This window comes from Neofelis nebulosa, chromosome 16 (assembly GCF_028018385.1).
Source record: "Neofelis nebulosa isolate mNeoNeb1 chromosome 16, mNeoNeb1.pri, whole genome shotgun sequence".
NCBI classification, from domain to species: domain Eukaryota; kingdom Metazoa; phylum Chordata; class Mammalia; order Carnivora; family Felidae; genus Neofelis; species Neofelis nebulosa.
The window spans coordinates 17459737-17483001 of NC_080797.1; the positions used below are offsets into that span (position 1 = coordinate 17459737).

The 23265-nt window shown below is 62.8% G+C and overlaps 1 protein-coding gene across 8 annotated transcripts in view; it reads right to left on the reverse strand.

Moving 5' to 3' along the window:
• Positions 1–326: 326 nt before the first annotated feature.
• The window catches only part of SEPTIN9 (septin 9), a 148850-nt gene continuing 125911 nt past the window's right edge, over positions 327–23265 (reverse strand). For all 8 annotated transcript variants that reach the window (XM_058704506.1, XM_058704510.1, XM_058704508.1 and 5 more), the window contains 9 exons: positions 10395–10586; positions 8337–8465; positions 7871–7952; positions 7401–7538; positions 6646–6763; positions 5667–5762; positions 5273–5369; positions 1895–1946; positions 327–871 (listed from right to left, as the gene is read on the reverse strand). In XM_058704506.1, the coding sequence (XP_058560489.1) occupies positions 742–871; positions 1895–1946; positions 5273–5369; positions 5667–5762; positions 6646–6763; positions 7401–7538; positions 7871–7952; positions 8337–8465; positions 10395–10586 (1034 nt within the window). In that variant the 3' untranslated portion in view covers positions 327–741. The remainder of the gene's footprint in view (positions 872–1894; positions 1947–5272; positions 5370–5666; positions 5763–6645; positions 6764–7400; positions 7539–7870; positions 7953–8336; positions 8466–10394; positions 10587–23265) is intronic.

Here is a 23265-nt window from a genome sequence, read left to right on the forward strand (position 1 = left end):
GGAGTGGGGTGCATCCTTTTCCTTCCTTTGAATGACTCAATCCCGGGGGGGAAGGGGGGACGAGGGAGAGATAAGGACCCGTCTCCCTGTCTCCCCGCGCGGCCCCGAGTTGCGGTGGAGGGGACGGTGGGGTGGGGGGTGGGGGTGGGGAGCGCTGGCTCGTGGACGGCTGAGATAAAGGCACTTTCTGCTCCAGGACGAGTGGGCAGGTGGGCGGGCGGGCGGGCAGCAGCCAACGGGCCTCCCCGTGTCTAAGCAACTGGCAACTTGCGTCTCACAGAATTGACTATTCTGCCCTCGGGTGGGGCCAGGGCGGGGGCTCTGAGTTATGGCCGGGGCCTCGGAGGGAGGAGGGGGCAGGAAGGGGGTCCAGGTCACGAGGCCGGCGGCCGCTCACGGCCACCACGCTCGGAGGCTGTGGCCGAGGGCCACCAGGAGCCGGGCCTGGGGTTGGGGGCTGGCCCTCATCAGCGGGGCCTCTCCTGCTCCTCTTGGCCACGGGACGGCCAGAGAGGCGGCCTCCTCTCCGAGGCCCGCCCGATCCGGGCCCCACAGTCAGCGGCTAACAAGGAACACACTCAGGAGGGCACACGCCATCTTGTTACTGGGCAGCGTGTAAAGGGGAGGAGAACGATGACAAACGGAGGAAATTATATAAAATAAAACGGGGCGTGTGGGCGGGCCTGGGGGTGGCGGTGGAAGGGACTGGGGGGCGGGGTCCTGGGGGGTGAGGGGGGGGGTCTACATCTCCTGGGCTTCTGGCCCCTTCTCCTCGACGCCGTTGGACGTGCTGCCCTCGTGTAGACGCTTCACCCGGTACGCTTCGAAGTGGATGCTGCTGGTGATGTCCTTGATGTTCTGCATGTGTGTCCTGGGGGCGGGGGGGCACGGGGAGGTCACAGGGCAGGCCACGGGCCGGGCGGGGGCGGGGCGGGCGCTGACCCAGGACTCCCACCGCCTGCCCCCTTCCACCCCACCCCCCCGCCTTGGCTCTCAGGGGGCCCCCAGGAGGGCTCCCAAAGCCCATCAATGGGGCGGGGTAGGGGTGGGGGGGCAGTCTCCGTGGCAACCCAGACCCTCTGAGCACACACTAATGCACACGCCCGCCCCTCTGTGTCAAGCCTGTGGCCAGTCCGGGCTGGGTGCACACTCCGAGGGGACAGGGCTGGCCTGTCCTTGCTGCCACCTAGAAGCACCAGGCCAGTGGCTAGTGAAGAACCACCGGTCCAGGGGAGCGGCCTGAGCTGGGGTGCTGGTCGACCCTGCGGTCCTGTGCTCAGGCTTTCCTCCCCCTGCAGCCCAACAGGAGAGACTGGAGAGGGGGGTCAGAAGGGCTTACGGTAGGGGTCTTTCGCAGCCAGACCCTCCAACACGGTGGGGTCACTCCTGGAAGCCACGTCCCACCCCTAACCTGGGGGCCGCAGGCGCCACAGCAGGAGCCCCGCCCTCTCCAATCACTCGCCCAGGCCCAGCCACCTGGCACCCTTCTCGATGGCCTGAGAATGGCTACTTCCGGGCAAGGAGAAACCTCTGTTGGGTCCAAGCGGTGGGGTCCGGGGACACTGGGATGGTCGCAGGAGACACCACCCCCACGCCCGGCATACGAGGACCCCTCCCTGGGGCCCTGAATCTCACGGGCTCCGGCAGCTGCAGTCCGAACCTGGCCCCTCCCGTCCAGGGGATCTTATCATACAGATTAAGAAGGGTTTTCACTTCCTGCTTCATTTCCCCAGAGGCGTTTTAGACCACGGGCTTCCCAGGTCCTCCTGGGGGGGGGGGATGTGCTAGCTGCTGTCCAGGACCCCCGCCTGCTCCCCCACAGTCCACGCTCCTGATTTAGGGCCTTCTGGGGTCTTCAGGGGGCCAAGGCCAGCACCCCACAGCTCCCTCTCACCTGATAAGGAGGTCCCGCAGGTAGGCGAACTCACAGTGGGTGGTGTTCTCAACTGAGGAGACAAAACGGGCTTTAAAGTCCACTGGACGCCCCTGCCCCGGCCCCGCCTCTCCCCTGCCCACCCCCCCCCCCCACCCCCCCGCCTCCCCAACCCAGTAGATCCTGGTGCCCAGAGGAGGCTGGGCCGGTCGGCAGAGGAGTCCCTGCTTCATCCACCGGCACCAGGCAGCTGGCAGGCACCTGGTTCCACGGATCCCACCATGGTGGGCCTGACCGGGCTCCTGTCCTCCAGAGGGTTCTGTCTAGCAGGGACACGGCCCAGGAACCAGCCGGGCAGCAGTGGGGAGAGGGCTCCCGTAAGGCAGGCCGCTGCTCCCCGCTGGGGACCAGGGAGGTCTCCTGGGAAGAGCAGCCCGTCCCAGGGGATCCCGGAGGACAGGAGGGGCGGGTAACAGAGGCAGGCAGGAAGTCGAGCTGGGATTTTAAAGAAGCGGCCAAAGTGGCCCGCTGGGTGTCTTCCCCACGCGCACACACAGGACGCACGGGGACGCGTACTGTGCCTCACCATTTACATCAAGCTATGGAACCAGCAACGTGGAACGCCCGCGTTGCCCGGTGACACCCAGAGGCCCCAGGGAGCGACAGGCCCAGCGGTCGCTCTACTTTGCGCACTGGCAGACCTCTCGGCGGAGAGGTGAGGGGCGCCGTCTGCCCTGAGGGCGGAGGGCGGAAAAGGCGCCCGGCCCTGCACATTTAATCCAGTCTTCACACACCCCACGAGATACCACTCTGGCTCCTCCTCTGTGGGCACGAGTCTGTCCCCCCCGCCCCCCACAAGCCGGCAGGCAGGGTCGGGGCGCAAAACCCCCAAGTGCCTCCGCCTTGCCAAGCTGTCTGGATTTTACTCCCACTGCCTCTTGCCTGGGTTCTACCCTCCTCCCCCCACGTCCCCGCCCCCGCGGGCCTGGGCCCCCACTAGAACCTTCTGCCACCTAACGTGGAGCAGCAGCGAGAAATGGTGGCAAGGACGGAGCCCCGAAGCTGGGAATGTGAGCCTGTGGCTACTGCTTCCTGGCTTGGGGAAGTTCCCTGGCCTCTCTGACCCCCCCCCCCCCCCCGTTTCCTTGTCTGTAAAGCGGGGAGGAAATGTCACCCACCTCTCAGGGACACGAGAGGCCTGGATGAGCTAACCGTGTGCTTCGTGACCCCCCCACCTTCCTCCCGAAGACGCTGCAGGCGGTTTCCGAGGATGGGTAAAATATCTCGGGAGGGCGCACAGCAAGTTGGAGAGAAGATCAAAGAAGCAAGACCAGGGATGGGGCAGGGTGGGCAAGAACGAGGCAGAAGCGCTTAACAACCACGCTTGCCGGGGGCGAGCACAGGGCGGCCGGTCCCCTAGCCAGTCATCAGTGCACAGGGTCCCGGGGATTAAGAAGCCACCTGTGTTCCAGGACGTGCGACAGTTCCGAGATGGGTCAGAAGCCTCCTCCGGGTTCCTCGGATGGGACACCCACCACCTCCCCGCCGTCCTTACGAGGTGCTGGGGGACGGTTTCCCAGAACAATGTCAAGGTGAGCAGGTGCCATGGCACACAGGTCACGGGATATGCGGGCTCGAGGCCCCAACACAGGTGCCGGAGGCAGGAACCAGCCCCATGATTCTTGCGCGCCTGAGCTGGCCACCAGGGGGCAGCAGAGGCGTGCCCGTCACTGGACTGCCCCTCAACCCTCTCGGAGGTCCCCGCTGGCCTTTCTTGTCGGACACCCCTCCACCCTCCAAACCACGCGCCCATGAAAAAAGGGCCCTAAGGGGCAACGTTTCAGGACGAGCCCAGGTAAAGCCTGGTGGAGAGACTGCGGCGTGGGACACAGAGGTGAGCGGGCCCCACAGAGGCACGTCCGGGATCGAGGCCCTTAGACGAGGGGAGAGCTGCGGAAAGGCAGACCCAGCAGACGCTGGAGAACACCCAGGCAGAGGCTGGTTTAGAACACACCGCCCTGGGGCGCCTGGGTGGCGCAGTCGGTTAAGCGTCCGACTTCAGCCAGGTCACGATCTCGCGGTCCGTGAGTTCGAGCCCCGCGTCAGGCTCTGGGCTGATGGCTCGGAGCCTGGAGCCTGTTTCCAATTCTGTGTCTCCCTCTCTCTCTGCCCCTCCCCCGTTCATGCTCTGTCTCTCTCTGTCCCAAAAATAAATAAAAAACGTTGAAAAAAAAAAATTAAAAAAAAAAAAAAAAAGAACACACCGCCCTGCACCGAACCCGCCAGCACCGGGCACCCCAGGAAGGTCTGGGGACTCTCCACGCTTAGAGCGTTTGCCACCCCCAAAGCTCCAAGGTCTTTGGGACATCCTCCCGTTTTGCTAAAGTCTCGGCCCATAGTACCCATTTCAAGGATGGTGAAAACTGAGGCCCCGGGGGGGGGGGGGGGGGAGCTAAGGGACTTGCCCCATTTCACAGAGCGCCAGGGGCGGGAATGGCTGCTGAACAGGCCCTCTGGATACTGCGCCCTCAGCCACGGGCTCGAAGAACACAGTGGCCCATCTCAACCTGTCCTTTCTCCCCCGTCTGTTCAAAAGCGGGAGGAAGGAACAGAACGGACGGTGCAGAAATGCCCGGGTGCAGCCCACCTAGGGTGTTACCGCCCGAGCGGCTGACCCGTGTCTGCCAGAACCCCATAGATACTCGTGAGCGACAGCTTATGTGGAGAGAATGTCTGAGGACGTCATTGAGGTAAAGAACCAAAGCGGCGGCCATCTTGGATTTCGGGTGGACACTAAGGCAATGACCAGTGTCCTTCCGAGGAGACGGAAAGACAGACACGGTCAGAAGGCTGAAGGCGGAGCGGAGACCGGGGACGCACCAGGGGACGCGGAGGGTGGCTGGCAGCCACAGGAGGGAGGCCCGGAACACATCCTCCCTCAGGGCCTCGCAAGGAACCAGCCCTGCTGACATCTTGACCTCTGGCCTCCAGAATTAGGAGGGTAGGTCTCCGCTCCAAGCCACCCAGTCGGTGCTAATTTGTGACAGCAGCCCCGGGATGCGAAGATGTGGGGGTCTCGGGAAATGCTGCAGGGGGGCGGGCCGCCTGGCTCTCGGAGCCGGATGGTGCCGGAAGCCCACCCCTGCGCTAGGCCCAGAGAAGTGGGGTAGTTTGTCCAGGGTCACACAGCGCGCCTCCGAATCGGTAGCCCCGGAAACCCAGAACTCAGCGGGATCACGGGGCGCTTCCTCTCTGGATGTTCCCCTGCCCCGTGGGCGGTCGAGATGGAGGTACGTTTCCATCAGCGAACGGCCGGGCCGCCCTGGACAAGCCACTTGCCCCCCTCCCTGGAGCTGAGTGGGGCAAAGCGATGGACGCGGTCCCCAGAGCACCCAGTACCTTCGATGGTGCCCCACTTGGTTTTCCTTCCGAGGATCCTCCTTCCGTTCACTTGGTACTCGTGGTCGCTGCCCACCACAGCGAACGGGATCATCTCCTGCGGGCGGGACGGGCAGCGTGGGTCACGTGTGTGTGCACAGGCCGGTCCGCGCCCGGGGCCCCTGGGAGGAGCGGCCCTGAGCCCGGGGCCCCCCACCACCGAGACCCTTGGCCTGAGGCGGCCACATGCGGCCACGTGGGCTCTGACCCCTTCCGGCCCAGAGGCCGCGTTCTCACGGCTCAAGGCCATCACACCCATGACCCCAGCCCCCCCGGGCAGGGCAAGGAGACCCCGCCGTGTCCTCTGGCAGGAACCGAGGGGCCTCTGGGAACGGCGTCCGGCCAGTCCGCTCACCCGGAACTTCTCGTTCACCAGCCGGTCCTCCGAATCCTCGTCGAACTCCTTCTGGGGGTACACGTCGATGCCGTTGGACAGCAGGTCCGCGGTGATCTGGGGGCCCGGAGGGGAGAGATGTGGGTGCCGTCCGCACAGCGAGCCGGACTGGCCCGCCAGTATCTGCCCACGCTGTGGCCTCCAGTAAGCGAGTGGCCCGGGCCTGGGGTCAAGGGCAGGCTCTACCGGGGCAGGCGACCCTGGTATCTCCAGTGCTGGTGCCTCTTGAGTGGAGGGGGGCAGCTGCAGGCCCGCCGGGAGAGACGTGCAGCCGCCCGAGAGAGCCGGGTCGCTGTTCCTGAGCCCCGGGCTGTCTACTCTCTCCAGCTCATCCCACCACGAAGACAGCAGCTCAGGGTTGCGGCGTCCTCCCTCGAGCTCTACCCGGAAACCCTCTGTCACCGCAGGCCCCGGATGCCGCACGGGCCCGACTGTCACCGCCCTTTACAGCACCCGCTACCCGCCATGCACGACATTCCCGTGCACGGCCGTCATTTCTGCCCTAAGCACAGACCCACACCCGTGAGCAGCTTCAAGGGGCTTTCTCCTTCCTTCTCCCTCCTGCAGACACAGCCACAGGAGACAGTCCTTCCCTAAGCATGCTGGGAAAATCCCCAGCATCGGGGCCTGTGGAGCCTGGGGGATTAGACCGAAGGGCCTCCTCGCTCACGCCCACTGGGACGGAGGCTCTGCGGGGCCCCGGCGCCTCGGTTCTCCAGGTGGTTCTGACGTGTGGCCGTGTGGAAGCAGCAGCCCAAGGCGCATCCTCCTGCTCGACAGCAGCCCGAAGTGGGGCCACACGGCAGGGAAGGGAGGTGCGGCCACCTGCCCCCCCCCCCACCCCCGGTGGAGACCACCCGTTTCGGATTTTTCTCCTCCAAGAAAAGCCCGGCGTGCTGTGTCTGACGGCCCCCGCGAGGAGGAAGGTGGAGAGACCTACCCGCTGTTTGAAGAAGACCCTCTCCTCCAGGGTCAGCGTGTCGGCCTTGGCGATGACGGGGACGATGTTCACTACTTTGCTGAGGCGCTTCATGAACTCGATGTCCAGGGGCCTGAGGCTGGAACAGAATGGCCTGGATGAGTGTTGGGCCGGCAGGGGCCGAAAGGACGGGCACGGGACGAGAGAGGGACGGCGGCCTGCTCCCGGGGGGGCGCACGTCAACAAGGCCAAGGCCGTGGGCTGAGTGCCGGCCGAGCAACGAGTGAGGGACGGCAAGAAGGAAGAGCCAGACAGGAGCGGGCTGAGGACAAGACCAGCTCTGAGCATGGTCCTGGACGAGGCATCCTCTCAGAGAGGGGCTGTCATTGCTCAGGTGGCGGTGGGGGCTTCGCTCGGGAGGGAGGAGCGGGAGACACGGAGAAAGGACCCAGCAGCTCCGGGGCCTCCAGGACAGGCTGGCTGGCCGCTATCCAGGGCACCCCCAGAACCTCGCCCACTGGCTCCGGCCTGCCACAGTCTGACGGAAGCTCAGCCTTACCCTCCACCCCCCAGCCCCCGACCGGGCACCTGCTCTCGGCGGGCGTGGGGGTGGCTTCGCGGGGTCCCGGATGGCGGGCACGTTCCCTCCCACCCCGGAGCAGAGCGGTGCCCTCTCTTCCCCTGGGGCGACAGCAGCAGTCACAGACGGGGCACGGGGTTCTGAACCGGGACGGGACAGAACCGCCCCGACCCCCCAGGCCCCGCGCGGGACGTACGAGTGGCCGGTGGCCGGGATGAAGTACAGGCAGCAGTGGACACGCGTGTCCGGGATGCGCTTCTTGCGGTCGATGCTGACCTCCTCCTGCAAGTATCTCTCGTACTGGTCATTGATGAACTTCATGATGGGCTGCCAGCTGCACGGGAGGCCCCCGTCAGCCAGCACCGGGACCGGCGCCCGCCCCGTCCCCCCCCACCCCCGGCAGGCCGCCCAGCTCCCCGAATCCCAGCCCAGCACCCCATCTTCTACCACAAGGGCCGGGGCTGCTGGGCGTTCCCAGAAGAGACCAAAGCCCTACCCGAGAGCCCCCCAGACCAGCCTCCCACGCGGCCCTTCGACCCCAGGGGGTGGTGGAGGGAGGGCAGGATTCTCGGGGTTCGGGGGCCTCCAAGGGTTTAGCAGCACCGCAGGCCAGGGGCACCCGTGAGCGCTCTTCTCCCAGGAGGAGAAGCCCCCGCAGATCCTCACCAGTTCTCATTGTTGATGTGGTCCCCGAACCCCGGCGTGTCGATGACCGTGAGCTTCATGCGGACGCCCTTCTCCTCGATATCTGCACAGAATCACAGCGCCCACCGAGCTCAGGGGGAGACCCCGGACCCCTGCAGATACCCCGCGGGTCCCGCCTGCTAGGGACCTGACCGGTCCTACCCCGGGGCCTATACGGGGTGCCCATGGGTGGTGACCAGCGATGACTCCCCAGGTGATGCCGGGGAGATGACAGCCTCCAGGAGCAAAGCCCAGCAGGGGCCAGCGACAGTTATCCTGGGGAGCCCCCTGCCCACGGTGTCTGGTGGAAAACTCAGGTGTCTCCAGGGGGCTCCATCTGACCAAGGGCTGCAGGGGTCCCGGAGGGCATCCCTGAGCCAGACTTTCAACATGCCCAGCTCAGGGGACCTGGCGTCAACACCCCCGGCCCCCCCACCCCGGCACTCACCGTGCGTGATAGACTTGATCTCGATGGTCTTGGGGATGCGTTCCTCCGAGGTCGGCTGCACGGACTTCCGGCTGATCTTGGATTTGAAGAGGGTGTTGATTAAGGTGGACTTTCCCAAGCCGCTCTGCCCTGGGGAGGGGACGGGAGCCAATCAGCGGGCCCTGCGATTCAGCGATACCTGGGCAGTGCCCCCCACCCCCACCCCAGCACCCCTCAGCGGGGGCCCCCGGTCAGGAAGAAGGGCCGGGATGCCCAGGTGGTGGCCCGGCTCTCGTGGTGGGTGGCTTGTAGCAGGGCAGGGACCCAGAGTACCCAGCAGGAGCTGAGATGCAGAACAGCACAGGGGAGGCCAAGTGCAGGGCCAAGAGCAGGGACGGCCACAGGCTGGTGCCCACACCAACAGACCCTGCAGCTGAGAGGCTGACTGGCCAGCGGGCCCCCGGGGCATCGGGCGGCCCCCGAGCCCCAGAAGCGCTCCTGGCCTTGCCGCGTGTCCAGACCTCACCTGACCCGAGTCCCCTCCCACAGCAGGGGGGGATGTGCTGGACTCAGCTGTGGCTGGAAGGTCCCTGCTGCTCACAACTGTCAGAATCTAGGGCTGGCCTTGCTGCTGCTGCTGCTGAGGACCCGTAGGTCCCGCTCACAGAGCCCTCGATGCTCACCGGGCGCTGTCCTGGCTGCGGCTGTGTAACCCTCCGCATCCCGCACCCAGGTGCTGCCACCCTCCCATCTGATGGAGGGGAAAACAGGCACAGAGCCCAGCTCCAGGGCCCCGCCCATGACCTGGGGGCGCCCACAGGGACCAGCCGCCCTGCTTACAGGCTGTGTACTGGGTGCCAGGCATGCCTCACAGGCGCACACGAGACCCACGCTTGGAGCCCCATCGCTTTACCCCTTCCCTGAGCTGCCTCAGGCCGTGCCAACCAATATATTTAAAAAAATTAAATTACACCCATTTTCCGACTTTGATCATCTGGCAAGGAAAAGCGCGGGCTCCCAGGATGCTGGAGGCTGACGCCGGGAATCCCGGGAGACGCTGTTCGGCGGGCCAGGGATCGGCCTCCCCCGTCCATCTCCCCCCACGGACCACCTGTTTGTGTCCCCGCCACACTCAGGGGCAGAGCGACATCAAACGTGCTGACGGCTCAGAGCCTGGAGCTGCTTCGGATTCTGCGTCTCCCTCTCTCTCTGCACCCCCCACCCCCGCCACCCCTGCTTCCGCTGTCTTTGTGCCTCAAAAATGGATAAATGTTAAAATAATTTTTTTTAATAATAAAAAAAAAAGGTCGGAACTGTTATTATCATCACCCTCAGCACTTACTGCTTCCCGAGCGCCCATGACCACGTAGGGGCCACACACAGTAATAACTGATTCGCCCCTCCCAGCCCTTTGGGGTCAGGATCACTCCGTTTTACGGATGAGAAAATCGAGGCAGGGAGAAGCCCCGGGGAAGACAGGACAAGCACCACGCAGCTTAGTCCGGGCAAAAGCGGGATTCTACCCTGGGTCCGCGGAACCCCCAAACAGGTGCCCTCCCACCCCAGCTGCGTCTCAGTGGTGGGGGCCCTGCTGTGGGAAGAGGAGGAGGAACTGAGCCCCCGCTCTCTCCGCTCTGTGAGCTGAGTCCTCGTCAGGCCCTCTCTGGGCCTCATCGCCGCCTATAAAGTGGGGCACCCTCTTCACAGGGTTTCTGCAAGGACTGAATGGGACCCCGAGTGGCCGTCCGGTTCTCGCGGGGCCACCGGGAAGCCACCAACCAGGCCTGCAGAGCCCTACCCAGGGCTGGGCCTGGTGATGCTTCGGCAGAAGGTGCAGGCCACTGGTCGGAGACCAGCCGGGTGGTCTCGGGTTCTTACTACGAGGAGGCCCACCCACCCCCGCCCAGAGGCGTGGGTGAAGCTGGGGCCCCCCCGGCAGGCACGCGGGCACACACACAACGCCACACGCGCCCTGCAGGCCTGGCGTGTCCACACCCATTTTGCACAAGGGCAGACTGAGCCCCGGAGCCCGAGGGGCCGGCCCACGGGGCTGGGTCCCAGTGTGGGGCCCATGCTCACCGACCACCATGATGTTGAACTCGAAGCCTTGCTTCATGGCCTTCCTGCGCATCTGCTCCAGGATGGAGTCGATGCCCACATAGCCGAAGTCCGCGGGGGCCTTCTCGTTCCGGGGCGCGGGCACCTGCTTCAGCCCGGCATCTCTGGGGGTGTCGGCCATGTCGCCAATGCAGCCAGGAGCTGCCTCGGGGGCTGCGGAGAGAAGAGTGGGGGCGTTAGGGGGCCGGACACAACCATCTGCAAAGTGCCTGCATCCTCGGGTGGTTCCGACCACCGCGCCAGTTTCTCAGATGGGGAAACTGAGGCTCAGTTGCCCAGAGACCCCTTTGGAACACCCCAGCGCTAAAGATCCGCCCCCCCCCCCCGCGCACACACACACACACACACAAGGCACGGGACGCAGAGCCCTTCGCTCAGCTCCAGGATGGAGTTGACCCCCAGCCCTCCTCTTCCCAGCCTCCACCCTGCCCCAGGGCACCCACGTGGGCCCTCTCCACCTCCTTCCCTGACTCAAATCGGCCCCAACACCTGCTGCAGCCAGAAGGCCTCAGGACCCTTGGGGTCAAACAGTCAAGTGTTTGCAGCAACCTGTGAGCCAGAGGGGGAGCGAGCATTTGTTGTTCTGTCACTCCTGTCACTCCCGGGTGACAGGTGTTCAATCCCAGGTACCCGCCAGCAGCCCCGGACGCAGAGTAGGCTCCCCCTGGGGCCCATCTGTTCCCGGGTGATGGCAGGCAGACGAGGCCCTGTGGCAGCTCCCTACCCGGCCCCCCCCCCCCGACCCTGGACTGGGCCCGGAGGGGGAGGTCTTCTCCCTGCCCAGCCTCTGTGTGCCCCCCACCCTCAGACCAGGACGAGGTCTATGAACGGGCAGATAGGACAGAGCTTCTAGAAATAATTCCAGCTTCCGCGGTTTGTAGGTCAGAACCTTCCTCCCTGTCCCCCTTCCTCCCCTGACCGCCCTCAGGAGTCCACACACTCAGGTCAGAGGCCTAGAGAAGGGACGAGCAGCAGGCACCCAGTGGGGACCTGAGGGGCACTCACCCAGTGGAACCGGTCCCCACTAGGGTGGGGCGGGAGCACACGGGCCACGTCCCGGTGCAGCCCCAGACGTGCCACACACACCCCACCACACCTCTGCTGGGCCAGCCCCTCAGCCCCGGTGGGGCCAGGCTCTTCCCGCCCCCCCCAACCGCTGTGGAGGCCTTTCCAGGGCCGCTCACGGGTCTCCCGGCACACCCCGAGCTCACGGTAAGGAAGCACACCGGCTGTTGTGACCTGTCCCCTGGGCATCGGCCCCGGGACCCTGGTGTGTGCTGGGGCAGGGCGGCGGGGGGAGGAGGCACGGTCGTGCCCTCTTGGCCCTGCCCTGGGAGGCAGCAGGCCACAAAGTCACCGCGGGGCTTCGGATGAACGGTTTCCACTTCCCGGGGAAGTGACCGGACTCTCCCCCTCCACCCCCGCCTCCAAACCCCAGTGGCCCCAGCCGGCTCGCACCTCGGCGGCCACACCTCTGCTTTACAGGCGTGTCAGAGGGAGCTGACACGGGGTGGGGGTGCCCGGCCCCCTGCCCTTCCATAACGAGGATGGTCAGCTCACACATTCCACAAACGGGAGCGTGGGTGGGTCATCCGCAGGGACGCTCAACTTCCCCGTGTCCTCAGCCACGCAAAGCGCGGTGATTCCTACTGTGCGGGAAGGGGAACCAGCAAATAACAGAAGACACCGATGACGACCAGGGACCGCCCGGGGCCAAGCCGCCCACCCCCGCCCCCCAGGCCAGGGAAAGGCCAGGGACCCGGGAAGCAGCGATGACAGCCGCGGGGCCTCCCCCCGAGCGGCGCCCGGAAGGCATCTGCCTCTGCTCCCTCTTCAGAAACACTGTCCCTGCACTCCAGCATCTTTAAATAAACAAAGACAAGAGCTGCATCTGGCCTTGAACATGTGGCTGTGGGGCTGCTTCCTGGAGACAGACTTGGGGCCCCGTCTTGCAGGGCAGTTCAGCCCCGCCCCGCGTGACCGAAAATTGCTTCCACCTGCCTGCGGGGCCGGGAGCCCTTCCGTCCGGGCCTGGGCCGGACCCCCGCCCCTACCCACAGCCCCCTTCCGAGCCGCAGTGGTGGGGGGGCACCCCCCGAACCCCACTCGGCTCTCTCCTCCGCCCGGCCTCTGCTCTGGCTGGTCCCTTTGCAGGCACCGACACCCACGAAGCACAGAGCAAACATCCCGCCCACCAGGGCCCTGTCTGGGAAGTCCTTCCCACCGACCCACCGACCCACCGACCCACCGAGGGAAGGGCCTGGTCTCCACACAGGTGAGGGTCCCTTCCCGCAGCCCCTCCTCCCTGGGAGGCCTGCCCGGACGGCCACCGGCTCGGGTGCAGGTGGGGATACCAAGGGCTGGGTTGTGCCCCGGCCGGGAGGCAGGCTTTGGAGTCCGGGCCAGGACCTGCGTGGAAAGAGCAGAGGCCCCATGAGGCTAACTTGCCCAGAGACGCTTTCTCCGAACACTTGCTTTCCACGGAGAGCCACCGGGGCCTGGCTGCAGGAACCCCCTCCTCCAACACCGTCCGTAACGACTTCTGTGATGGGAGATTCTATGCCTGTGCCGTCGAACCGGGTGGCCACACGGGGCCGTTTTTTAAATCGGGGTAAAATACGCGTAACGTAAAACGCACCACCAATCCTTTTCTTTAGACGTACTTGGCGCCCTTAAGCCCAGTCACGTTGTTGTGCAACCAGTCTCCAGAGCCTTCCCCATGTCGCCAAGCTGAAACCCTCTCCCCGTTAAACACGAACTCCCCACCCCCTCCCGGGGCCCTGGCAACCTCCATTCTACTGTCCCTGAACGTGGCTACACTAGGGGACCCCGTATAAAGAGGCTCTTGTGGTATTTGTCCTTTTGGGGGTGGGTTTATTTCCCTTAACATAAGGTCCTCAAGGTTCACGCGTGCTGTATGTAGCAGGTATCGGGACTTTTTTGTTTTTTTTAAAGTTTATCTTGAGAGGGAGAGAGAGAGAGAGAGAGAGTGCACGCACACGGGCAGGAGAGGGGCAGAGAGGAGGAGAGAGAGAATCCCAAGCAGGTCCCGCGCCGTCAGCTCGGAGCCCGACGCGGGGCTTGAACCCACGAACCGCGAGATCATGCGCTGAGCCGAAACCAGATGCTTAAGACTGAGCCACCCAGGCGCCCAGATCTCCTTCCTTTTCAAGGCTAAGAGGCCCCCGTGTGGCTAAGGCACATTTTGTGTATCCGTTCATCCCTCGGTGGACATCTGAGCTGCTCCTACGTTTCAGCCCTTGTGGATGACACTGCCACGCTTCCAGTTCCCCCGGGGTCACCCCGGAAGTGAGATGGCCACATCACACGGCAGCCGTATTTTTAATTTTTTGAAGACCCGAAGACCCACCCACTGTTTTCGCCTGTGACTTCTGAGCACTTGAAATGTAGCCAGGCCAACTGAGGAACTGAATTGTTTGTTTTGTTTCATTTAAATTAATTTCTGGGGCGCCTGGGTGGCTCAGTCGGTTGAGCGTCCGACTTCAGCCCAGGTCACGATCTCGTGGTCCGTGAGTTCGAGCCCCGCGTCGGGCTCTGGGCTGACGGCTCCGAGCCTGCAGTCTGTTTCAGATTCCGTGTCTCCCTCTCTCTGCCCCTCCCCTGTTCATGCTCTGTCTCTCCCTGTCTCAAAAATAAATAAACGTTAAAAAATAATAATAATTAATTAATTAAAATGTAAAAAGCTGCACGTGGACGGCACAAAATTCTGTCCAACCGACTCCTTTCACAAGTGGGGAAACTGAGGTCCCCAGAGTGATTTTTTTCCCTGAAACGTTCGCTTCTGTCACCTGTGATCACTGTCCGTGTCCCCCACACAGACCGGGAGCCCCAGGGAGGATGGCAGCAGACCTGGGGGGATGCCCCACGCCATACCTCTAGAAGCGTCCAGGGAGGGGACACTCGACACCATGGAATGAATGGGGTCTTGAGAGTGTCCCCCTGGTGCAGGGTGGGTGGAGGAGGGCTCTGCGGCCGAGGCTGGCCCACAGCCCCTCCATGACCCTGGTCAGGCCTGTGTCTAATTCACACCCCCCAGTGACCTCTGCCTGGGGCCTGGGCCTCATTCTCTTTCAAATGGCCCTGTCACCTCAACGTCTGTTTCATACCCAAACTTCATGAGATGCTATTAATAGGAAAGGGGAGTTCCCCACAGAACAATTAAGTTTCACATTTGTGTCCCAGATGACACTCACTGCACCCTCGTGAGCTAAAGGGAGCCGCGTATTTTAAAAGTAGAAAAGTCAGGTTCAGAGAGGTTAAGTAACTTACTCAAGGCCACAGAGCACCACCTGCCTTTTCTCATTGTTCCTGGCTGCCTCTCGGCCAGGAGGCTATGTAGAGAGAGGACAAGCTGCCGCGCCCTCCCTATGCCGCCCTCCCGGGTCTTTCCCCTCCTCTGAGGATGGAATGTTCCCTGGGGCAGCCTCACCCCCTTCCAGGCAGCTTCGGGTCAACAGCTCTGCCCCCAGGCTCCCAGGCCCAGGGCGAAGTCACTGCCCTCCATGCCACCGGATCTCCCCGATGGAAGGAAGGCCAGGGACCACACAGGCTGAGGTGACCCTACACACGGGCTTATGCTTTCCTCCAGCCTAATTATTTCCTTTGTAAAGTTTTGACCGTTTAAACCATGTTTCGCTGTTTGGTTCAGCAGCATTCACAATGACGTGACGCATCACCACCATCAGATGGCAGAACCTTTTCGTCATCCTGGATAGAAACTCTGTGCCCACCAGACACTAAGTCCCGCCCCACTCCCCCAGGGACCTCCAGTGGACCTTCTGGCTTTGTGAATCTGACTCCTCCAGGGGCCCCATTCGGCACGGTCCTCCTGTGTCTGGCTTTGTTCACCGAGCCTAACGGCCTCACAGCCCATTCCTGCCGTAGCAGGTGCCAGACCTTCCTTCCTTTTGCTGCCTGATAACATTCTGTTTATCCATTCATCCGTCAACGGACACTCGCGCCGTCCCCCCCCCCCCCCCCCGTTTTGGCTGTCGTGAATAACGCTGCTACGATCACGGCTGTGCAAGGATCTGAGTCCCCGCTTTGAATTCTTTTGGGCATCCAGCCTCCTGAGGAAGAGAAGCCAGCCGACCATCAGCAAGGCTGTGGTTCGGGCAAGGAGTGCCACGGTCATCCTGTCGTCAGAGCGAGGCGCGGTGATCCCCTGCAGACCGCACGGTAGGCGCCAGGGGCCTCGGGTCGTGGCCCCAGCTCCCCGTGGCCTGTGGCCGGTCCCCTACCCTGCTGGCACTGCCCACCTGGGAAAACGGGCCACATGTGGTTCCTGAGCACACGGCCCCTGCCACTGCTCTCCGCTCCGAGAGCCCCTGGACCCTGACGCCGCGGCTTGCTGGGGTGGCACCCCTGACTCCTAGCCCCGAGAGTGGCTCTCTAGAAATACGCAAAACACCCACCAGGACGCGGGCGGAAAAACAACATGTGGATATCAGTGGCACGTTAACTACAAAAGGCCGTGACGTCATCCTGCCACCTGCTAGGACACGGACGAACCTCGAAGACATTACGCTCCGTGAGGGAAGCCGGTCGCCAAAGGTCACACACGTACGATTCCATTTATGTGAAATGCCCAGAATCAGGCAGATCCATGAAGACAGAAAGCGGGCACGCGCAGCCAGGGGCTGGGGGAGGGAGAGTGCCTGCTTAATGTGCAGGGGCCTTCTTTTCGGGGTGATGAAAATGTTCTGGATGCAGACGGAGATGACAGCTTGTGAATACGAGCCACTGAATTGGACGCTCTAAACGGGTGGCTCGAGCGATGGGGGAACTGTGATCTCAATAAAACTGTCATATTAAGAAAGGAAAGCAAAAAGGCTGCCTGGGGAGCTGGATTTAAAAGAACCCTACTGGGCCCACGAGTGCCCACGAGTGGGGCGGGGGGGGGGGCCGGGAGGCAGGCCAGTTGGGAGGAAGTCTTGCCAATTTCTCTCCACTGGTCCCCGTTTTGAGCCCTGGCCCACTGACCGCTCCCTTGCTGGGGAAGCCCCGCCACGCCTGCCCCCTCCTTCAGCACCGGTGCCCGCTGGGTGGCCTCTTCTCAGGAGTTGGGTGGCAGGGCCCTGAAGCAGGAAGGAAGCGCAGGGCTCCGCCCAGCCCCAACCGGCGACCTCGCTCTTGTGTGGGCCCGCAGCCGGGGCTGTGACTTGGGCGCCGAGTGACAAATTCTCCCCCCGCCCAGGGCCGGCCAAGGATGACGGGATCGGATGGTCGCCTGCAGCTCCCTGGGACCACCAGGGCTGTGGGCGCAGCTCTTCGGGCTGGGACACCTCTGGAGCCCCTCACGGCACCCCAGGCCTGATGGGGAAGCCAACACCCCGGGGTCCCCCCTTGGCGGCCTGCTGCCGGTCCCCACGAGTCCCATCGTCCCCGAGCATCAGCTGTCAAATGTAGATGTGGCTCTACTGGGGCCACGGACCCTGGGCCACTGCCTGACTCTGCTCCCAGCGGGAGAGGGGCATCCACAGGGCACCAGGCTCTCAGGACAACGCTCTCGGGGCAAAGCCAATGCCACTCCCCTGTCTCACCCCGATCCTCTCCGTGCCTGGCTCCTGGAGCCGGGGGTCACCGATCCCGGTGTCTGAATGTGCCTTGCTCAGTCACCACCCACAGCGCCTGGGCAGAAAGCAAGGCCAACCGGTCCACGGATGCCTGGAAGGCTACCCAACGGCCGACAAAGGGAACCAGAGTCACCAAGGAGATCCATGTAGATCCACTCGGGGCCAGATGTCGGGGTTCCCAGGGCACCAGGGACTCCTCCTGCCCCAAAGCCCCCAGACCTCTCTCCTGGAGGAAACCACACGTCCAGACACGTAAGCCTTCTGTCTCCCACCCCGCCCTAGCCCAGGTGACCCAGCAGTCAGTCCAAGTTCACCGCAGAACAGCGCACACAGTGGGGGGTTCTGGGACGGCTGCCCCCCCTCCCCCCACAAGCACGTGGAGTCCACCCTCTGGGACAGTGGCACAGGCTGCAGTGAAGGCTGAGGGGACATCTGCAGACCCCAGCAGAGCACCGAAGCCCGTGGCCAGGACGCAGTCAGCCCCTGCCCCCTGCCCCCCGCAAAGAGGCTTCTTGAAGGTGGGCGAGGACCCAATGCACGTAGTGCCCGGAGTGACCAGAGCTGCTCCTTCCCTCCCGTCTTCCTCCCTGGGTGGCTGCCCAGTCCGGCAGCTCCTGGCCTGTCCCCGCTGCTCTCCTGCTGAGCCCACACCCAGCCTCGGAGGTGTCTCCACAGTGACTGAGTAACGCTGTGTGTGGTTTCCTCTCCCCACGCGTCCCCCGACGTGACAGTCAGGAAACCCGTGCCCTCATCCGCCACGCTCACTCGTGTATTGCCACGTTTAGAGCGGTGCCTGGCACGAGGCAGGTCCACAACGCGATGCCGAATGAACGAGGGAACAAAGGGAGGCGCTGATCACAACAGCCGAGGTCTCCCGGGGGCTCAACAGGCACTGGGTGCTACCGTGAATGCCACACCTGCACTAACTCACGTGACGTGCACGGCACAAGGACCGGGTAAGCGAGCGACGGGCATTACCCCCAAATCTCCGATGAGGAAGCTGAGGCCCGCTTTTGTGACTTATTATGACCCAGCGCGAGTGGACGGACGGCAGAGCCAGGGTTTGAAAGCAGGGAGGGTGACCCCACAGGCCAGGTCCTCCAGCACCACGGAAAAGCAGGAGCGGTGTGTTCCCGACAGCGGAGCCCGAGCAGGTGCCGCTGGGGCAGGGACTGAAGCTCTCGCCGCCCCCTCTCCTCCCAGGAGCCGCCCATCCTGTTTAGCGAGGCACCCACCAGGCCTCTCACGGGGCATTAGGATTTTTTTATTTTTTATTTTTAACGTTTATTTATTTTTGAGAGAGAGACACAGAGACAGAGCGTGAGTGGGAGAGAAGCAGAGAGAGAGGGAGACACAGAATCTGAAGCAGGCTCCAGGCTCCGAGCTGTCCGCACAGAGCCTGACATGGGGCTTGAGCCCATGAACCGCGAGATCGTGACCTGAGCCCAAGTTGGACGCTTAACCGACTGAGCCCCCCCAGGTGCCCCAAAGGGCATTAGGATTTTAATCTTCATGACTTCATAAAGTCATTCAAAGGCCAAGCCTGGTTGGCCAAGCTCTTCTAAAACAGCTGCAGGGAGCAGTGTGGGGGTCCCAGATTCCAGGGGACTCCAGGGCAGGGGCGCTGATGTAGGAGAACCCTGGTACCGCAGAGGCCCCCCCCCCCACCGCCAGGGGCCCCGTCAGAGCTCCCAGATGGATCCATCCGAGCAGGCAGCAAAATGCCCATTTTCATCCTAAAACCCCAGCTCCTAGAGGCCGCCCCAGGTCCAGGTGGAACTGACAAAATTCACAGGGGCCTCCAAGATGACTCCCCACTTCTGGTATCAGTGACACGGGAGGGAGGTGCTATTCTTAGCCAACCTGGGGAATACAGGTGAAGGAAAGAGAATGGCCAGTCCGTGGGGCCAGACACACCCACATTCGGGGGCTGCAGAAAGGCCCCGGACCGAGACGTCAAAGAAATAAATGGCTGTCGGGGCGCCTGGGTGGCGCAGTCGGTTGAGCGTCCGACTTCAGCCAGGTCACGATCTCGCGGTCCGTGAGTTCGAGCCCCGTGTCAGGCTCTGGGCTGATGGCTCGGAGCCTGGAGCCTGTTTCCGATTCTGTGTCTCCCTCTGTCTCTGCCCCTCCCCCGTTCATGCTCTGTCTCTCTCTGTCCCAAAAATAAATAAATAAAAAACGTTGAAAAAAAAAAAAAAAAAGGAAAAAAAAAAAACGTTGAAAAAAAAATTTAAAAAAAAAAAAAAAAGAAAGAAATGGCTGTCAACAATAATCATGGAAAAATATCCCGGGGCCCTAGGGGACCAGGACCACAATGTAGATTCACTCAACAAATATTTGATGGCCAGGGGGTCTCCCTCCCCAAGCTGCAGCAAGGACCAGCGAGAAGAAACAGTGTCATTCCGGACGGGGCGTCACTCCTGCGGGGCTCTGAAAACAGGATCCTTTCCCATTCACTCGGCTCCTTCTTCCTCGGGTCCCCCCATTCACCTACACCGGGGCTGTTACAAACTCCCCATAAATGTCGCAGGGGAACTTCCTGTCCCCTTCTAAAGATGTAAACACTGAATACAAATGGCCGAATTTTGCAAATTTGTGCGGGTGGGGATCGAGGACGGAATCGGAAAAGCGCGCAGGCCTCATCTAATTCGAGAAGTAATTCCACATCAAATTACACTTCACACTTTGTCCGGGGCAGGAAGCGGCTCGTCACAGTCTGGTCAGGAACGGGGCTGCCAGAAATCTGAGACTTTGCCCTCTGGCCTGAAACTCTGCTTTAGAAACGGAGCTCAGAGGCTGGAGCCTCTCCGGAGAAAGGAGGGATTTGCAAATGCAAAGGGCTGCATTTTTCCCCCCCTCGGCCCTCCTTCCCTTTTCCAAGGAGGCCGAAACTCCAGTTCTAAAGCTTCTGTGTGAGGAGACTCAGGGGAAGTGTGCATGAATAAACATCTCCCAGGACCCCATGCCCTTTGCGGACCCGGGAGGGGACACGGCAGGGACAGTGCCACCCCAACCCGACTCATTCATTCATTCATTCATTCATTCAGGGGCCCGAGGCGCCCCGGAGGCGGGGAGGGGGGTTCCCCCACTCTCACTGCCCGCCAAGGCTCCTCGGCTTGGCTTTTCTCCCGCCAAACGCGTTCAAGCAAGCTTCTCCTCTATTGTGCAGGAAGGAATCTCAAGAAGCTCTCCCTTTCTGCCAACACGGTTTCAATTGGCCCGAGTCGGCGAAGTCAGATTTGGACAGCGGCCACCTCTCTCCCCATGCCGCCCCACCCGCTTCTGGAAGAGGCCTTCTTCTGTTCTCTATTGGCGGCCCGGCCACCTCCTTCTCCTCCTCCAGGGAGCTCTCAGCTGGGCTGGGCGGCCCTTCGGAGACCCCGGGCTTTGCTCAGGGCAGGCTCCGGGCTGCAAGCATGGTTCGCTTCCTAAAAAGCAGCCTGCAGAAGGGCCAGGGCCAGGGCTGAGCCCTTCGACTCCCCACATCAAGGATTCATTTTTTATTTCATTTTCCACTACCCACTGGCCTCACAGGATCAGGGACTGTGCCCCCCCCCCCCAAAACACAGAGCCTCCTCCCACCCCAGAGAACCTTCCAGCACAACGGGTCCCCGCCCCAAAGCAAACCCAGAATCCAACCCCGGGCCAGCCCGCCCACCGGGTCTGAAGGGGCTGGCTGACCACAGAGATTCCGTTAGTTCTTGGCAAATATTTGCCAAGTGAAAAGCAGAAAGAAAAGATTCTCCCCCCATGGATGGGTGGACACTGGCCATTTGTCACAGGGTAGAATTTCCTCTTATCAGGGATGTCCCGCTAAGGAGGGAGGGAGGCCTCCCCTCCCCCTGTCCCCTCTATCAGCAGGACTGTCAGCAGATCCTCACCAGAGGGACAGAGGCTGGGGGCGCTGGAGGTCCCGCCTCCCCCAGCTGATGAAGTCATCTGAGGAAACAGGGCTCCCCAGGGGCCACAGGACCCCCCCCCCTCGTACCCCCCCCCCCCCCCCCCCGCCAGCCAGGAGCTAAGCAGAAGATCTCCCTCGTGCCCAGGGTGCTACAGGAGGCTGACTGTGGCCCGCGGGGGCCATGCAGGGAGGGCCACATTCCTGGGCAGGAAGCCTGACCAGATGACCCCTGAGGCAGGGAGTCAGCCGCCCTGGACCCTCTTGAATCAGGTCCCCCATCCCTTTGTCGCTCTGGCTGTGGGCTGAGGAGTGGCGAGAGAGCTGGAGTCATCTTCTCTCCCACCTCTGGGTCCTTCCTGCTCAGGAGAGCAGAGGTTCTGGAAGCCGTGGGCTCGGGGCCTGAGGACTAGCGAGGACTCCTACTCGGACCGCGTCCCCCCGGCCGGCGGGGCCGCTCCGATTCCACAGGTCCCAGACTCCACTGCTCCCCGGCGCTCCTACGGGAGCCACTCGTTCCGAGGACAAGCCCAAGAAAGGCCCTGTGAACTCTGAGGACACATCCGAAGCCAGTAGGGGAACGTGGGACGGACAGCCCGCCCATCGGAGGAATCTCAGAAACCCAGCCACCCCTCTACCCGGGGCCCTCCCCAGGAAAAAGCCGTGTGCAGGGACAGCTGCCCAGTTACCCCTCGGGGCGGACGTTCCATCACCCCTGAGGCACCGCCTGGGGGCGGGGCGGGGCGGGGGGGGGCGGGGCCACGCTGGCCGCGGGCAGGGTGCAGACCCCCGCGAGCCCAGGGCTGGGTCATACACCAGAGAGAAGCGGGCACAGCCCATTTCCTGTCTGCAATGAGGGGTGAAGCTGGGGCGTACTTCTGGACTGGCGGTTCTGAGTGCACACGGCTGCCAGGCCTCTGCGGAACAAAGTACTGAGGGGTCACCCCTCACCCCACGTTGCAGGGAGTGAGCCCTGAGCACCCCAGTCAGTCTTTTCCTTCCTGCAACGCTCTCTTCTCTTAGCCGCGCAGGCCTCCGCTGCCTTTCCTCTGTCCGAGGCTGCTGGGGGGCTCAGCCTCTTTGCTGGCTCTCCTTCCACCTGGAAGTCCCGGCTCCCGGCTGGACACCCTCTCCAGGCGACTCTGCCCAGCCCCTGAGCGTCACAGGCCAACCTCTGTCCGGTTCACACACTGATGCCAATTGACCGTCCCTCTGAGTCCGTCCCAGCTCAGCGGAGATGCCCCAAGGCCCCACCGGCACCAGCATCTGTGGCCCCTGCCCAGTGAAGTCTGGAGGTCTCAGACCCAACGTGCCCCAAACTGAACTCTGACCCTCCAGGCCGCCCCCCAATCCCTCCACGTGAGTAAATGGCACCTCCAGGCGTCCAGTTATCACAGCTACAAATCTGGGGGGGGGGCCCAGCCTTGGTCCTTCCCCTTCCATCACCCAAACCCAACCATCTGTCCCAAAGTCCTCCCAGTTCCAGCCCAACATCCCTGCAGGTGGCGGCCTAGCTTGCCTCCCCGCGGCCCCCACCACCCAAGCCATCACCATGCCTGCCCTCCACCCTCACCCCCCACCATCACGCTCGCTGTGTGACCCAGAGCAAGGAACTTAACCTCTCTGCACCTCCATTTTCTTCTGTGTAGATTGGGACAATACCACTGCTTGCCTCCCGAGAGCGCTGGGGGAATCAAACAAGATTGTTTACGAAGCACACGGGAACAGTGCCCAGTCAGTGCTCTGAGTAGCTGTACAGAAAACAGAAGCCCATACCCAGCTCTCCAGCTTGGGTGAATGGACTGTCTCCCCAGCTCCTACCAGCTCTGCAAACAAGGCTCCTCACAGAGGTTCTCTCCTGCTCTGCTCCTGGAGGAACCCCTCATTTCCCCAGTTGTTGAATGAATGAATGAATGAGTGAGTGAGTGAATGAACGAACGAGTAGAAACTCGCTACCCTTCCTTCCTCCTCTCTTCCCAGAACACTGTAAGGGGCCGGCTCCTGCTCCCTGGCCAAGCCGGGTGGCGCCTCTCGGCCCGGCCCCAAACTGCTGGCCCGCATCCTCTCCCACGGGCTTCCCCACAGCCTTCGGCGTGTGGCAGGATGGGAATGGGATGTTAACCATTTCCAGTCTCTGTCGTCCTCTGGAGCCACAAAGCACCGAAGAGGAAGGATGGACGGATGGACGGGCTTCCGAGGACAGCTCCTGCCCATTCAGGAAATTTTGCTCAGGAAATGGGGGGGAAGGGCGCCCAGAGGAGGAGAGGTGGGCAGAGACTGGGCCTGGGGCAGGCATGCCGGTGGGCAGGGGCTCAGACCACCCCGGTCACTGTCC